Consider the following 14,069-nt stretch of genomic DNA (forward strand, 5'->3'; position numbering starts at 1 on the left):
CCTGCAGGTATGAAGGAGGACTCGTTCAATGTGCTGGACCTGGCGGAGTACACCAAGAACCGGCCCTGGTGGCGCAAGGTCTTCGCCCCCAGCTCGGGGTCAAGCGCCGAGAAATACAATGTGGCCACGCAGCTGGTGATCGGAGGGGTCACGGGATGGTAAGATGTGCTGGGGTTGCTGTTGCTGGATGCCTGCGGGCACTAGCCAGGCTTTTGGGAACACGCTGACAGGTGCAGGGTGGTCATCTGGCAGTCTCAGAGAAGGCAGGTGTCTAGCTTGCTTAGCCCACTGTGCCCCGGTATGCTCTGCTAAACTGTGGGAGGTCTTAAAAATTGTCTCTAACATGGAGCTGAAAAACTGAGACTATCTCCTGGGGAAGAAAATGGCATCAGGCTTTAATTTTTGAGGTGAGATAATTCTCTTTAGCTTCTGGCATAAAGTGGTGTTGTGGAATTTAGGACAGGCAAATATGAGTCCCTTGGAACAAGGATACCTTCTTCCCTGGAGGTGGATGTGCTTCAGGCATCTGCACAAAAACCTCCTGTGGGCATGGTTCCGGGGGTTTCGTGTTGCTTGTAGCAAGTGCTTGTGGCTTTATTTGCAACTTTATTCCCACAGCAGCATTATTTGAGTTGAAAACTTGGTGTAATCACACTGCTTTGCTTCGTGCTGTGCCTGTCATCTTTGTCTGGCACAGTGGTAACCATTTAAAAGTGTATGACAGATCTTCATTTTCTGATAAAAATATGAGCTGCCCACTTCTCTCTTCACTAAGTGTATGTATTCAGAAATGGGTAAGAGCAGGTTGCGGTGTTGTTTTGCAGTGTTGATAAGGAAACTGTGGTCAAAGTAAAGTCTGTTTTGGGTGATACACTAGTCCTTTGCTGCATGACTGAGCAATGGGGTGGTGCTTGCTTGAGTTCTGGTGGTTGCAGTGATGTCTTTCATGTTGAGAATGTGTAACCTAGTTTGGAGACTGGTATAGCTTTAGATTACTGCTGTCTGCTTGTTTCAGCATTTTTCTCTTTAGAGACATGAAAAAGAAAAGTAAGCAGTTGTTTGGGCAACAAAGAAGCTTGCCTTGTAATCTGCTCCCCATGCTCTATCATGGACCAGCAGCAGATGTGCTGCCTAATTTCCCTTCAGAGATGATACCAGTTAAAAAAGAAAAAAGCTAAAAATCACTTGTTGATTTTGGTGAAATCACATGTTTCCAATTAATCTTTTGGGAGAAGGTTGACGTTGAAGAGATAAGAATCAAAACCGTAAAAGGCTGAAATGCGATAGTGAGAAGTAAAAAGCTATAAAGCGTCACTTTTGGCTGGGTACAAATCCCTTCTCTTTCTCTCTGGTTGCACGTGGGTTTCTTCTGCCGTTCGTCAGGCCGTCTCTGAGTCTTGGGTAATTATTGCCAAAGGCAGCCTTGCCTGTGGGATACATGCTAAGGAGTGTGTATTTAGTATCTCATTCTCCTGACTGGACCCTGGTTGATTTGTAGGTGTACTGGATTCATCTTCCAGAAAGTTGGAAAGCTGGCTGCGACAGCAGTGGGAGGTGGCTTTTTCCTACTTCAGGTGTGTATGAACAATGGGCCAGGCTTTCTGAGAACTGTGCTGGTGGGGACAAAGGGCTGTCTAGTGATCGTTATATGTTGGGACATGTGGGACCAGTTCCCTGCTCTGCCAGGAGCTCTGTGTGGCTGTAGATGTCAAGGGCGTGTGTTCCCTTGGGATACATAGAACACACATGGAGTGTGTTCTCTGGGGTACATAGATGCAACAGCAAAGCAGGATCAATCTGCGTAAACTTAAGGATTGCCAAAAGGTGCTATCCGCTTAGTGTCTGCTAACAAAGGCCAGGCCAAAGGCATGTGGGGGTGGTTACTGCAGGGAGGAAGCCTTCAGCTGTGGCAAACCGCACTGCTGCTGCAGGACTGTCTGGTCAGAACTGGCTACTGTACTTAGTCCTTTGCCTGTGGAAATGGTGTCCCTGGAGGAACAGCCCTGGATGTCAAGAGGGATTTGTCCATGTCTATGATACACTTCCTGTCAAACTGGCTACCTGAGGAGTCAGGCCAGCACAGATGGGGCTCTCTGTAAAGCATTGGGGAAGAGGAGAGAAACGGAGGTCTCTCTCTGTCCTCAACCATTTCTCCTGGTTTCCAACAACCCTGGCACTGAGGGGAGCTGCTTGGATGTGGACACCTAGCTTGTACATCCTGCAGGAGGCAGAACAGCTCTCGGGCCTCGCTCAGCAGTCTTATTTGTTTGCTTCTCAGGCACTGTCTCGTGTGTGACTCGTTCTCCTCGCTCTCCTGGCTCTGCTTGTTCTGCTGAAAGCCAAAAGCTTGCTCTGACCAGGGAGAGTTTCACTGCTGAATCATCCTGACCAGATAAAATATTTGGAGAGGAACAGGCTATTAATAGCTGTGTCCACCCACAGCAGTTGTGAGGGGAAGGTGATGCCAGCTTTACATTAGAGAATAGAGGCTGAAACACACTAAGCTGCAATGTGTGCCCTGCTATTAGGGGATTACGGTGGGAGACAGATGTTGCAGGACAGTTAATGCAGTTACAGGGGTGGTCCTTTGTCCAGTCTTTAAGTTAGCGTGCTCATCATCTCAGCCCACTGGACCAGTGTGTGGGAGGTGGCTGTGATCAGGGAAGGTGGGTGGGGTATGGTCACGCAGGACTTTACTCCAGGAACTTTCCTTCCACCCCTCAAAACTCTAGATTGCAAACCACACGGGATACATCAAAGTGGACTGGAAGCTAGTAGAACGGGATGTGAACAAAGCCAAGCAGCAGCTGAAATTTCACAGCAGTGGTAACAAAATGTCTCCGGAAGTGAAAAGCAGAGTGGATGAGGTGAGACAACTCTCCGAGGGTGTGTGCAGGTGCTTAGCTGGAGGGACAGCAGAAAACGGGATTGACTCCTGGGCTCTAATGGATCTTCCATTGTGCAAATACAAGGAGGGAATGCTTGCATGGTAGACATGACACCAGCTCACCATGTGTTGCTGCAAATTTCTTGGGGTTGGGAGAAAACGTGCTGGGTTTGTGGGGAGAAGTGTCTCTTCAGTCTGACAAGAAAAGCTAAGCAGATCTGGCAGCAGAGTGGTCTAGTTACCCTGGACTCTGCTGTACCCTGGTCTGGCATGCACAGTCAGCAGCCCCTTCTGTCAGACTGACTGTGCTGGTTGCGAGAGAGCCCTGGAGCATGTAGGCTCAGACTGCAGCTCTTGGAGGATCTGGGCTGCACTGGGACTGGATCAGTTCAGGAGCTCTGCACACAGTGGGGAGATTAGGGAGGGGAGGTCATTAGGTAGGATACTTTCCCAGATCCAAGCAGTGGCCTCTCTCTGAGCATCACTCACCTTGGAGAACAGCCTGAGGGATGTCTTCTTATGGGGAGGGTGGGTGGGTGACCTGCTGTTGTTGAACACTGTTGGCTCTTCTCTCCCCTGCTTAGGTGATCATATTTCTGAAGAAGAATGTTATCCTGACTGGAGGGTTTGCTGGAGGATTCCTCCTCGGAATGGCGTCCTAAAAACTGCGCTCGACTCTCCCTTTGCGCCTAGCCTCCCCTGCCCTCTTCTACTGCTGTTCTCTCTCACTTAGAAGTCAAAGGATGTTGCCGACAGGCTCAGTCCCTTCTGCTCCCAAGTTGCAGCCCTTATTTCTTACATCGCTGCTTCTGATTTCCAATTTTTTCCTCTGTCTGGGCTGTTAGGTGCTGGGATTGGTCTGAGAGCTTATGACTCCTGGTGTATCATTGTGATTCCTTTCCCCACCAAATATGCCCAGTCCCAAATTTTCTGATGAGTTGCAGCCTCATAAACATGTAGTGGCAGAGCAATCTCTCAAATGCACTTCTTCCCAGGTGCTCAGGGCTGTTACATGCACATTTGTCTGCCTGTATAAGTGTACAACAGCTGTCAGCTGTTCACCGCTATTTAGCTTGCACTTCTTCTGCTCCGGTACCTGCAAAGAATGTGCTTCCCCCTCTACGGAGATGGTGTGTGCAATCCAAAATGTGCTTGGCTGTCCTGGGCTGGATGCAGAAATGTCAGGGGCTGTGTCCAGGGCAGGTGGATACGGAGCAGGTTCATGCTATATGTGGTGCTGGGGATTCTCCTGCCCTCCCCTGGCCATTGCACTGCATGTAGATGGCCGTTTGGCTTCTCCTCTGCTGTTATTTACACCCCTTACTGGCATTGCAGCACTGGCATTGCAGCACTGGCACTGCTGTCGGAAACTGAGCACCGTGGGTGACTCTCCAGGCCCTTTCCTCATCATGTGTTCTGAAAGTCACCAAGCTTCCTGGCTGTAGAGCGCCCTTCTCACTTGCTAGCTGAGTGCTCAGCCTTTGAAATGAGCTGAGGCGCTCTCTTGTGGTGGGCAGGCTTCCAGCATGCTTGACCTGTCTGTGTCAGGCTGGCTGGCACAGGCTGTGTACGTTTCAGCTGTGCCACTTACTGTAAATCACCTTGGGCCTCAGACTGGTGTTTCTAGGTCTACCATGACCTTCTCTGGCCTTTTTGGCATTGGTGGTGCTCTTAGAGCTGTAACCATGTGGGCAGGATTGTAGACAGGAAATGCATCCCTGTTTAAGGTACGTTGTACCTTAACAGTGTCCCTGTTGCCAGCTCTACTGGAGTGGGGGCAGGGGAAAATGTGAAATCTGGAGTGCAGTCCTTTACTTGCCTCTGCAGAGCATCTCCCTGGTCTCTGCAAGCAACCGAAATGACAAAACTGTTGGGGAAAACCAGGTTGTGCTCTTGCAGGAGTGGCTCATTTCCATACTTTGTGCCTTGGTTGTGTTCCTTCCTTCTTTGTGTTTACCGTTTCCACAGAAAAACCTGCTTGCTTAATTCCATCAGCTGCAGCCCTTCTCCTGCAGGTGATGAGGCAGCCCAGGTGCAGAGCTCAGCTGGTTTTGGACAGTCTCTCCCAGTGCAGCTGTGTGCAGAGCAGAACTCTAATCTACAAGAAAAGATTAAAAAAAAAGAAAAAAATCCCTTAGAGGTGTTCTGCATTGGCTGTGCTGGCCTGGCATTACTACTTTCCAGAGCGCGGGGACTTGCATGACGGCAGGGTGATGTCCTCCAGCAGGTACATGTAGGTGTTCTTGCCAAGAATGTTTTTTTTTGTGTGAAAGTCAGCCCATCCTTTAATGGGAAACATGCTAGGGAATGATGATGTGCATGGGTGATCAGGACACAGCACCTGGCTCAGCGGCTGCACCCTATCTCCAGTGCTGTGTAATGCCTTTCTGATCATCCGCTGCTGCTCTCACTATGGCTAGAAATGGGTATCTTCCCCTGAGAGCTGCTGGAAGAGCTGGAACTGTGGGTTCTTTCACCAGAGGTTTTGGGATGAGCACTTGCAGTTGTTAATTTTGTTTCAGCTCTGTTGATTGAAGTGTCAGTGTAGCAACACGTTGATTTAGGTTTTCTCACCTTCAGGATCTGAAAAGAGGCTGCTGGTAATCAGGAAACAGAAGTTGGTATCTTTGTTCCTGTCCTGCCATACATGACCAAGGAGAATGAAGGAGCAGCTGGGTTCACGACCTTTTAATGATGGTCTTCCTAAAAGCCATCCAGGACTGCAGGAGTAATGTGATGCCACAAATAGGTCTTCAGTAAATTGGTGTTTGGGAGTGGAGTGACAGATGATGGTGGTGGTTTTGGTTTGATTTTTTTTTTTTGTAGGAACCCTGCAGGGCTGAACGTGCATGAATTGATACATTTGTATTGCAGTGTATCTCTTTTTCCTGTAGGAAAACAGCGTTGCTGCCCCTCTGCCTGGTGTGCTGCATAACACAACTTCTTCTGAGATGCACTAATCTCCACAAAGCTTTCTCTAACGACAAAGCTCAAAGTAAATCATTAACAGACCTTAGGGACATTTTTCAGGCTCAAATAAGTCACTATTTCTGCCCAACCCCAGATATACTGGGTTCTGCTCCGCAGGGTCCCGACTTGCTGCTATGGAGAGAAACGGCCCAGAGAGGGAGCTAAAACACCTCAATTGCTGCTGGAAGGGGAAAAAAATGACAAATTAATGTTGAGTTTGATGTGAATGCAGGCAGGGAATGGACATTAGGATCTGGCAAATCTTTCTGCTGTGCCAGTGTCAGGCTTGTGGCTGGCACCGTTTGATGCTGTGGGCCCACACTGGAAGCTTTGATGCTGAATCAACCTCTGTGGGAATGCATTTTCATTGTTGCAGGTGCCAAGATGAGGTGTTCCCCCCCTCCCTGCCCCTGCTCCTTTTGGTCTTGTTTCAATAACTTCTGGTGTCTGTTCCAGTATGAGAAGGTTTAAAACACACTAGGCTTTTAAAGTGTTTTTATATATTGTATGTAAATGCTTGTTGAAGTGATATTTTATTAAACAGTTTTGCTCTAATAGCTTCTATGTGTGAGGTCTGTTGACTTCTTGGGAACCAGCATGGTTTTGTCTTACCGTGCATGTTGCGTTTGACCCACAGGAGCAGTTACAACCAGTCCGGTAGCATGAGGCCACCAGCCTTCCCTGTTCTCTGCAGGTAACCATGGGCTGCCTTAATAAATCCCTCTCCTTGATCCTGGCACCAGTCACCCATGTTCCCAAAAGGTGGGGTGCTTCTGTGGCAGGAAGTGATTCTGCTGTCAGCCTGGCTTCAGCTCCTCCCTGCTGAGCAAGTTTGCTCCACCTGAGTAGAAATGGGCATGGAGACGAGGCTTTTCTTTTTAATAGGTGCAACAGAAGCCTAAATATTTTTTTTTATCATCTATTAGTGACTTACTTTCCACTGCTGCTCCTCAGATAGAGCAAAAGGGAAAAATGAGTTACTTATCAAGTGTTTGAGCTGCTTCACAACATTGTCATCACTTTCCCCTACTTTTCAAGAATACTAAAACTCCTGTTTTGTCTTAAGGGTTTTTGGGGGCGGGGGAGGGGAGTGGGAGGGGAAGGCTAGCCCTGAATTATTCTGATCCTGAGCCCCGGTTATAAAAATACCAAGCAGCTTCTATTTAAACATAATGATACCACATGTAGCTCTGGACTGTGAATGGCAGCCAAGCTGCCCAGCTTGCAGCTATGTTGTATTCTCAATAAACAACCAAACTGAGACTACAGTTTGTTCCAGTCATTTATTTTGTATCATGGTATTTCAGAGCAGTGAATACAGATGGTTTGCTCTTCTAGGCTTCAATACACTCAACTATTGTGCCTAGACTACAGTGGTCTGTTTATAGAAGCTGTATTTCATGAGTAAGTTGTACCTGATCAGCACAGAAGTCCTTTACGGCTAGATCTAATGACAGAATTAGGGGCCTAGTGGGTTCGAAGTCTGAATTTTAGGTGCCTAGGCCCTGTAATGGACTTGGCACCCACCGAGGTGCCTGGACTCCTGCTACAGGGGACGGAGAGACTTAGGCAGCTCTGAAGGGTGACACAGGAACCTGTCTATCGAGCTCTTCCTACAGGTCACAGGAAATTCTGCTGCACAGGTGAGAGCTTCTGAAAAGCCATCTCTCCCTGGGGTCCAGACACAGCCAGCTTGTGAGTGAGTCTGGAATGCTGTGTTGAAAGCAAGTGCCTACAACTGCTTGTTCAGTAAGCAGCACCTAAATCGGTTCTTGGATCTAGCCCAGTGCTTTGTGACAGGCCTCTGGGTACCAGCGGGTTGAACTACGCTGGGTTCGTAACATATTGCTTAAAGGTGTTCAATTATACATAAATTTATAAATTTTATATCAACAGTCAGATCTTTCAAATGAATATTGCTTTTTAAAAAAAATCCTATTCCTGTAGCAATCCCTGAAATAATGTTTCTGTAACATCTTTGTCATGCAAATAGCAGCGTGTAGGCAATTCAAATATAAAGTAACCAAAAGTCTGTCCAGTGGGAAAGTGAGGCACTTAGGCAAAGTGACTTGTAGTCACTCATCATCTATGCAAGACCTAGGAACAATCCCCAGACCCGATTCCCATTCTTGAGCTTGAATCACTGGACAAGCAAATGTTGTCTGGAACTACTGCATGATGGCAGCAATACTTTTGCTGTGTCAAGATGGGCTTGTTTAATGTGTCCCGCTTAAACTCACTCACTCTTCTAAGCTCATTTCCTGTACCTCTTGCTCCAAAAGCCAGAATAACTTGGTTCCAGTTCTCCATTTTGAGAGCAAGGATGGATTAGAGTAAGGTAAGCATTCTAAAAACATCAAGTTGACTTTTCACAGACACAGGTGCGATGCAAAGACAATGTAGATGATGTTTTGGTACAGAAAATAAAGTCTGTTAACCAGGCCATCTGTTGGTACTGCATTATACTTTTTGGTGTGCCGGATGGTGTGTTCTAGGAGCGATCTGGCTTTCCTGGAAGTCTAAAGAAGGCTTCGAAAAACACACACGAGCTCTGCAGGTGAGTCTGTGCTCCGGCACCTGCTGGAGCTGTATTGTGTTATTGAGGTGGTGGGGGAATTCCTTCTGAAGTCATCTTAAACTTTTCTCTCTCCCTTTCTTCTTTCTCAAACCCTGAACAACAGATGGATCTGCCCTTGGGGTACCGGGCGCAGCACTTCCACATTTCCTGAAGCACGGTTTCACACTTAGACTCCATGTAGTTGTTCACTGGAAAATAAGGAGACACTAAGTCTGCAGAGGGGAACAGGTTTTGTCCCCAGAGGGGAAACATCTAGCCCAGCCCTTCAGTGGGTTTCTCTGAAAAGCAAGAGCCGCTTACAAGCATTTCATCACTTTGCTCTATAAAAATCTCTCTTTAGTTTCAGCTGTCTAAAGCCATGCAAATGCAGCCTTGCTGTTGTGGATGGGAGCATCTTCAGTCCCCCAGTTTTGTAGCTATCGCATCTCACTACAGTAAGAATGAGGTTTTCCTTATTGCTGCCCTTCAATCCTTACTTTCTTTAGCCTGTGTGCTTTTAAGCTGGATCTTGTCATCCATGGTCTTCAACCCAGCTGCCATGTGACTATAAGGTTTACAGCTAAGTGTAAATATAAGAGCATCCAAAGAGGACTTGGTATAAACAGGGACATGTGCACCCTTCAGCACTGCGGGGTTTGTAAAAGGAAGGAGTGAGGAGCATGACTGCCAACCTCCTACTGGTGGCCTATCGTGGGCAGGCTGTAGTTTTGCAGCATAACCGAAGCAGGCAGCATGCTAGCAATTAGCCAGATGCCAGCAGCTGGATCCAACTGCACAGAGCCAGTGACACAACTACCTTCCACACAAAGGTCCCACCTCTAGCTCAGGAGGTCCCTTAGCCACACAACTGTTCCTTGACCTCCTCTCCCTTTCCTTCCTAGGCTTCTCCTCTTGGACACTGCTAGAGCTCCAACACAGGGCTAAATAAGCTCCTAGTCTGACCTGGAATGACTGGGCTCACATCTTTGTGCACAGCACAGCTACGCCCACCTCCGTACTTTCTCCATATTGCCTTTGTTTCAGGCTTGGAGAGATTTCACTGCGCCGGCAGGTTCAGGCACTGCAGGACACAGGTGATTTGTCCAGCATCCCTTCTGCCCTAGCATTTTGCTGGCTGCCACTGTTGGCTGAGGTGGCAAAGCCCACAGTGCTTTGCAAGGCTGGCCACCAGGCTCGTGGAGAGAAGCCCCGTGGGTATGTGAGCAGACTGAGTCTGTGGCTTGAATTAATAACTACCTGCCTGTCTGCATAGAAGCGCAGGGCATGCAGAGCGACCCGCTCTGCCTTAGATGACCTACACAACTACAACAAAGCCGCACTCACTCTCCCCACCTGCCACTGATTTTTAAAAGACTAAAAGAAGCCACAGCAACCCAATGTGAGACAAACATGGCACCCACTGGAGAGCCCAGAAAGCAGCAGTGAACACTTTCCAGTAAACAAGCAAGCCAGCCTGCTCTGATCGCTGGGCTATGAATTCCCTAACTGGGTTGGTGAGTGACCTGTAACACATGCACAGAAGCCACCCCTGAGAAAAAGGTTATGGTGATGTTTCTGCTTTGTGCAAGCTGGCAGCCTAGGAGGCATGGCAGGCCCTTGGAGAGGAGAGCTAATCTCTCTCTGCCATAACCTGCCAATGATGAATGCTCCAATTCTCTCCTAACTGTTCTTCTGCCTGTGCAGGTTTGTTTCTAAAACTATAGCTACGTACAGGCACACCCTGCTATCTGTCAGGGATGCATTCCTGAAAAGCATAATGGTTAGTCATACAATGGATAAGCAAAACACAAAAGAAATTTACAGTGGCATTCAGTCTCACAGAGGAAGCAGGTAAGATCTTTTGGAACAATGACCCACTCCAAAACCAGCCTTTGAAAAGCCAGCACCTCCCAAAGGTCCTGCTTCCGCCCTCCATCCTCCACACTGTGTACACTGTCCCTGTGTATTTGTCAGTTAAGGCTCTGTGTACATTCTCTATCGCATTAATTCTTACAGGGAAAAATTGCTTTGCTGTCTGTCAAATCAGCTGCTTCATCTGTGCAACTCAGACAACTCCACAACACGATAATACATAAACAGCACTCCAAAATGACAGCTAGAGAAGTGGTGGACAGCGGAGTGTGCATGTAGCAGAGTCAAAGAGCTTCTTTGCTAACACTTAACCATTCAGATCAAATCTGTACACAAACCTAGACAGGTAAAACACTTGGAATAACCTCCGTGAATGTTATAAAAAGAACATTGTCATAGATGGGACCAAAACAGGGTCAAACATTAGCTTTTAAGTGCAGTTACTATGGGTGGAGAAGGCTCCAAACCATGAAGAGAGTAAAAGGTAATATCTAGATAGATGTTACATGTAGAGGGAGTTGTTTGAGCTCTTGCTTTGAGCTGAGCACAGCTTCCAAAAAACAATCCTGGGAAAGACAGACATCTACCAATAACTGACTATTGCTTTTCCCTACCTTTTCCCACATGCTTTTCTTCCTATGCTCCTCCCCAGCCACCGGGGTTGTTGTGTTATCTGCGCAGATTGCAATCATTATGTTTGCTGCAGCCTGCAAAGCTACCCCTCTACTTCTCCAGCAGGACCCCCTCCCTCTCTGCTGTATTTTAGCTAACCTGCTTGTAGTCTGCAAATAAATTAAAAGCAGAAATGAGTTGCTCTGGAACTGGCCTGACTAATTTTAGCTGTGGCATCCCTAGACTCCCGCCTCGTTGTCCTTGGGCTGACACCATGAGTTATTCTCACGTGAAGCTCAGAGCATGCTGGCTAAGGGCTCCACCAGGTGAGCTAGGAAGAACTCTTTCATTGACACAGATGAATGTTTTCTCTTATTCATTCCATAAGGCAACTCCATTTCCAAGAAGCAACCAAATTTTTTAAAAAATATTGTCCCCTGCAAGTAACAAGCCTGCTCTCCCCAACTCAGGCTCCCAAAACACATTATCACATAGTCTCCCTCATCCCTACAAATATTTAGCTAAGCTAATACAAAACAGCTGTTAAAGGTCTTCAGAAGGAGACCATCTCATACCTTAAAGCCAGATCACATATACCTAACGCGTTCCTGACAGACGTCTGACCTGCTCTTAAAATACCCTTGGAGCTAGAAGCTCTGCAGTCTTCTCATACAATCCACCCACTACCTCACTACCCACTCTGTAAGAGAGCTTATTATAATGTCTAGCTCTCCCCGCCTACAGCTGAGGCCCAAGACTACACATAGGATCTCACTACCAGCATGGAGTATACTCTGAAATAAGCACATTACTGCTACAAATGCTCTCTTTTGTACTAATGGTGTCTCGTTATTTACAATCAAGCACAAGGGAATTCTATTAAAACCAGACATTATAATTTTGTTTGCTTTGCAACCAGGTGATGCTAATGTGCTTGCTTTCTTCCTTCTCAAGGTGAAAGGAGAACAGGGTTAAGTTAAAAGAATTAACTTTATCACCAAAAATCAAGACACCAAAAAGACAAAATGACACTTGGTACCTTGCAAGCATTTCTGTATTTCACAGGCTTGTTTCTGGCAGGGATCCTTCTGGGACATGTTCAGAGAACTAAAATGATAGGAAAATGTTACTGTAGAAACAACGTGCTTTTCAGAGGGCAGAGGGGCAAGACACTGTCTTAAAGTCAAGGCTTTAAAGAGCTCCCAATTTCCCTCTCTGTCACAGACAGTTCAGAAAACATCTATTGCTGCTTGCAGATGCATGCCAACACACACAAGAATTCTGTTTGTCTGGCTAAAGGATGGTAATGTGGACAATGAATACGGGAAGTTTTATGTTGCTAGGCTTGAAGGCCTTTTTCTTTTCTCTGGTCAAAATGTGTCCTTTTCCACTTGGATGCAGCAAGATTCCAGCAAAGATTCAAATTAACATGGTTGACTAATTTTTAACAGTTCTTATACTAAAACACATATTTATGTAAAAGCCCTCTCCGTGAGCTCTACACAACCAAGAATTTGGTGTTAGTCATACAACTGCAGCTGGAGGAGGCATTTAAAAAAACAATCAAACAAAACAACTTAGTTGTGTATGTCCCATAAAGACAACAAGGAGGGCTTTTTTTTTTGTTCCAGGAGAAAGTCTCTTGGAAATCCCCCCTGCAAAAAACAGACTGGAGGACAGCTCCATCTTGTTCAAATCCCTAGAAAGCATTATTTCAGACACTCAATTTGATTTTCTTCAGCTGTGACACCTGTAACTGTGATCTTCCGTGAGAGATCAAAAGACGAGCAAAAACGGGTGGTACTAGTAGTTGGATGGGAGACCTCTACAGAAAAGCACCGCTGTTACTGAAAGCGGTGGTGGGACATCAGCTCCCTCTGAGCACAGTTCAGCTCCTGCCCCTGCCCAGAGCTAGGGAGGTGCTGCCTTTCAAATTTCTGATAATTCACCGGCCCACAGCACTTTTCAGTATCGCTAGGGCATTATTTCCAGCATCCTGGCCAAACTCCGCTTGGGGCAATTACATTCTGCCTACCTAGAACTCCCCCTGATGTTTCACTTGGACACAATACTCCTCTTCACTGCCTGTCCTAAACTCTTGTGTGATGTTGCTGTGTGTTGTTTAACTGCTTCCACCTCAGAGGTGGCTGCATTTCAGTGGAGAGAGAATCATTTATTGTACAAAATATACAACGACATCTTCCTAGAGCCACTGCTCCTGAAAGACAAAAATTCATATTAAAGAATGACTGGGAATAAACAGAGCACAGTACAAAGCAGGGTTAATGTCTACACATACCAGATTAATCACCAGGCACGAGTTTAAGCAGCAGTTCTTCAACACCACCAAGCTGTAAGCGACAAGGAAAAGTTCAATACGTCTACAGTTACTGTGGCTGAGCTAATGGACTTCAACAAAATAACAGTCCTTTGCTGTCCCTCAAGGGTCTCAAATGACTTCACAAACAGGCATGACTATGGTCTATTGTTGCCACCATCCTTACCATGAGATGGTGCTCTATCTCCCAAACGCGAGAGTTACTATCCCTGTACTGCTCACCCTGGGACAGCTGCCACATATGAGGCAGCCGGGATGGGGGGAGCTGGCTGGGTCGCAGCGCCTCACCCAGGGGAACCTGAACTCTTTGGATCCGAGCCCTCAGCATACCTTCCTCCTGGGGGAAAGTAACAAAAAGAGCAGGCAGTTACTGGCAATGCAGTAGAGGCACCTGCAATAGCAAAGCTACAATCACTGGGAAGCTCAAAGGACACTTGCCTCTTCCGCAGCCACAAGCCACGTTTTGCGGTGCTCATCGCAGTAAACACCTACGCGTCGCACCCACAGTCGGACAGGAGGAGCGCCAGCGTGCCCTCCTTCTGCCATTCCCTCAGTCACTTCAGGATGCTCCCGTTAGGTGGATGGCATCAACCCGCAGGATGCACACATGGTCTCTTTAGCTCTGAATACATTCACGGAGAAAGCTCTCGACCTGAAAGGCACCTCTGGGTGGCGTCTGACTTATTGTATGAGATGCTATGTGCTGAAATGTCCCTAAAAGTCAGCTTGGGAAATTAAGGTGGTGCCTAAGTGAACAGAAATTTCATGACAAGCCATACACTGGGACATGCGTGCTGCATGGCATTTGTAAGGCATTCTGGGGCAAAAGGTGC

General features: G+C 47.1%; 3 protein-coding genes across 3 annotated transcripts; 1 reads left to right on the forward strand and 2 right to left on the reverse strand.

Moving 5' to 3' along the window:
- Positions 1-9: 9 nt before the first annotated feature.
- On the forward strand, positions 10-3,932 carry LOC104071465 (FUN14 domain-containing protein 2-like). Its single transcript, XM_009585322.1, has 4 exons — positions 10-158; positions 1,499-1,574; positions 2,733-2,867; positions 3,472-3,932. Exons 1-4 carry the CDS (start codon positions 10-12, stop codon positions 3,547-3,549), a joined length of 438 nt encoding a protein of 145 aa, XP_009583617.1. The 3' UTR covers positions 3,550-3,932.
- Positions 3,933-7,126: 3,194 nt separating this feature from the next.
- On the reverse strand, positions 7,127-13,707 carry CMC4 (C-x(9)-C motif containing 4). The gene is made up of 7 exons (XM_009585324.1): positions 13,675-13,707; positions 13,459-13,573; positions 13,198-13,249; positions 12,934-13,116; positions 11,938-12,005; positions 7,393-8,623; positions 7,127-7,355 (listed from the first exon to the last, which is right to left on the reverse strand). The coding sequence occupies exons 5-6, from the start codon at positions 11,993-11,995 to the stop codon at positions 8,454-8,456; spliced, it is 228 nt and encodes a 75-aa protein (XP_009583619.1). The 5' UTR covers positions 11,996-12,005; positions 12,934-13,116; positions 13,198-13,249; positions 13,459-13,573; positions 13,675-13,707; the 3' UTR covers positions 7,127-7,355; positions 7,393-8,453.
- On the reverse strand, positions 13,202-13,782 carry MTCP1 (mature T-cell proliferation 1). Its single transcript, XM_009585323.1, has 3 exons — positions 13,675-13,782; positions 13,403-13,573; positions 13,202-13,249 (listed from the first exon to the last, which is right to left on the reverse strand). Exons 1-3 carry the CDS (start codon positions 13,780-13,782, stop codon positions 13,202-13,204), a joined length of 327 nt encoding a protein of 108 aa, XP_009583618.1.
- Between the last annotated feature and the right edge of the window lie 287 nt (positions 13,783-14,069).

The sequence above is a fragment of the Fulmarus glacialis genome, unplaced genomic scaffold (genome assembly GCF_000690835.1).
Source record: "Fulmarus glacialis isolate BGI_N327 unplaced genomic scaffold, ASM69083v1 scaffold45999, whole genome shotgun sequence".
Taxonomy (NCBI): domain Eukaryota; kingdom Metazoa; phylum Chordata; class Aves; order Procellariiformes; family Procellariidae; genus Fulmarus; species Fulmarus glacialis.

Coding starts and splice junctions, on each gene's coding strand:
- LOC104071465 (XM_009585322.1), top strand. CDS start 10: ATGAAGGAGGACTCGTTCAATGTGCTGGACCTGGCGGAGTACACCAAG. Junction 1,575..2,732: donor GTGGCTTTTTCCTACTTCAG/GTGTGTATGAAC, acceptor TCAAAACTCTAG/ATTGCAAACCACACGGGATA. Junction 2,868..3,471: donor TGAAAAGCAGAGTGGATGAG/GTGAGACAACTC, acceptor TCCCCTGCTTAG/GTGATCATATTTCTGAAGAA.
- CMC4 (XM_009585324.1), bottom strand. CDS start 11,995: ATGTCCCAGAAGGATCCCTGCCAGAAACAAGCCTGTGAAATACAGAAA. Junction 8,624..11,937: donor AATACAGAAATGCTTGCAAG/GTACCAAGTGTC, acceptor CTTATTTTCCAG/TGAACAACTACATGGAGTCT.
- MTCP1 (XM_009585323.1), bottom strand. CDS start 13,782: ATGGCAGAAGGAGGGCACGCTGGCGCTCCTCCTGTCCGACTGTGGGTG. Junction 13,574..13,674: donor GGCTTGTGGCTGCGGAAGAG/GCAAGTGTCCTT, acceptor ACTTTCCCCCAG/GAGGAAGGTATGCTGAGGGC. Junction 13,250..13,402: donor AGATAGAGCACCATCTCATG/GTAAGGATGGTG, acceptor TGTCGCTTACAG/CTTGGTGGTGTTGAAGAACT.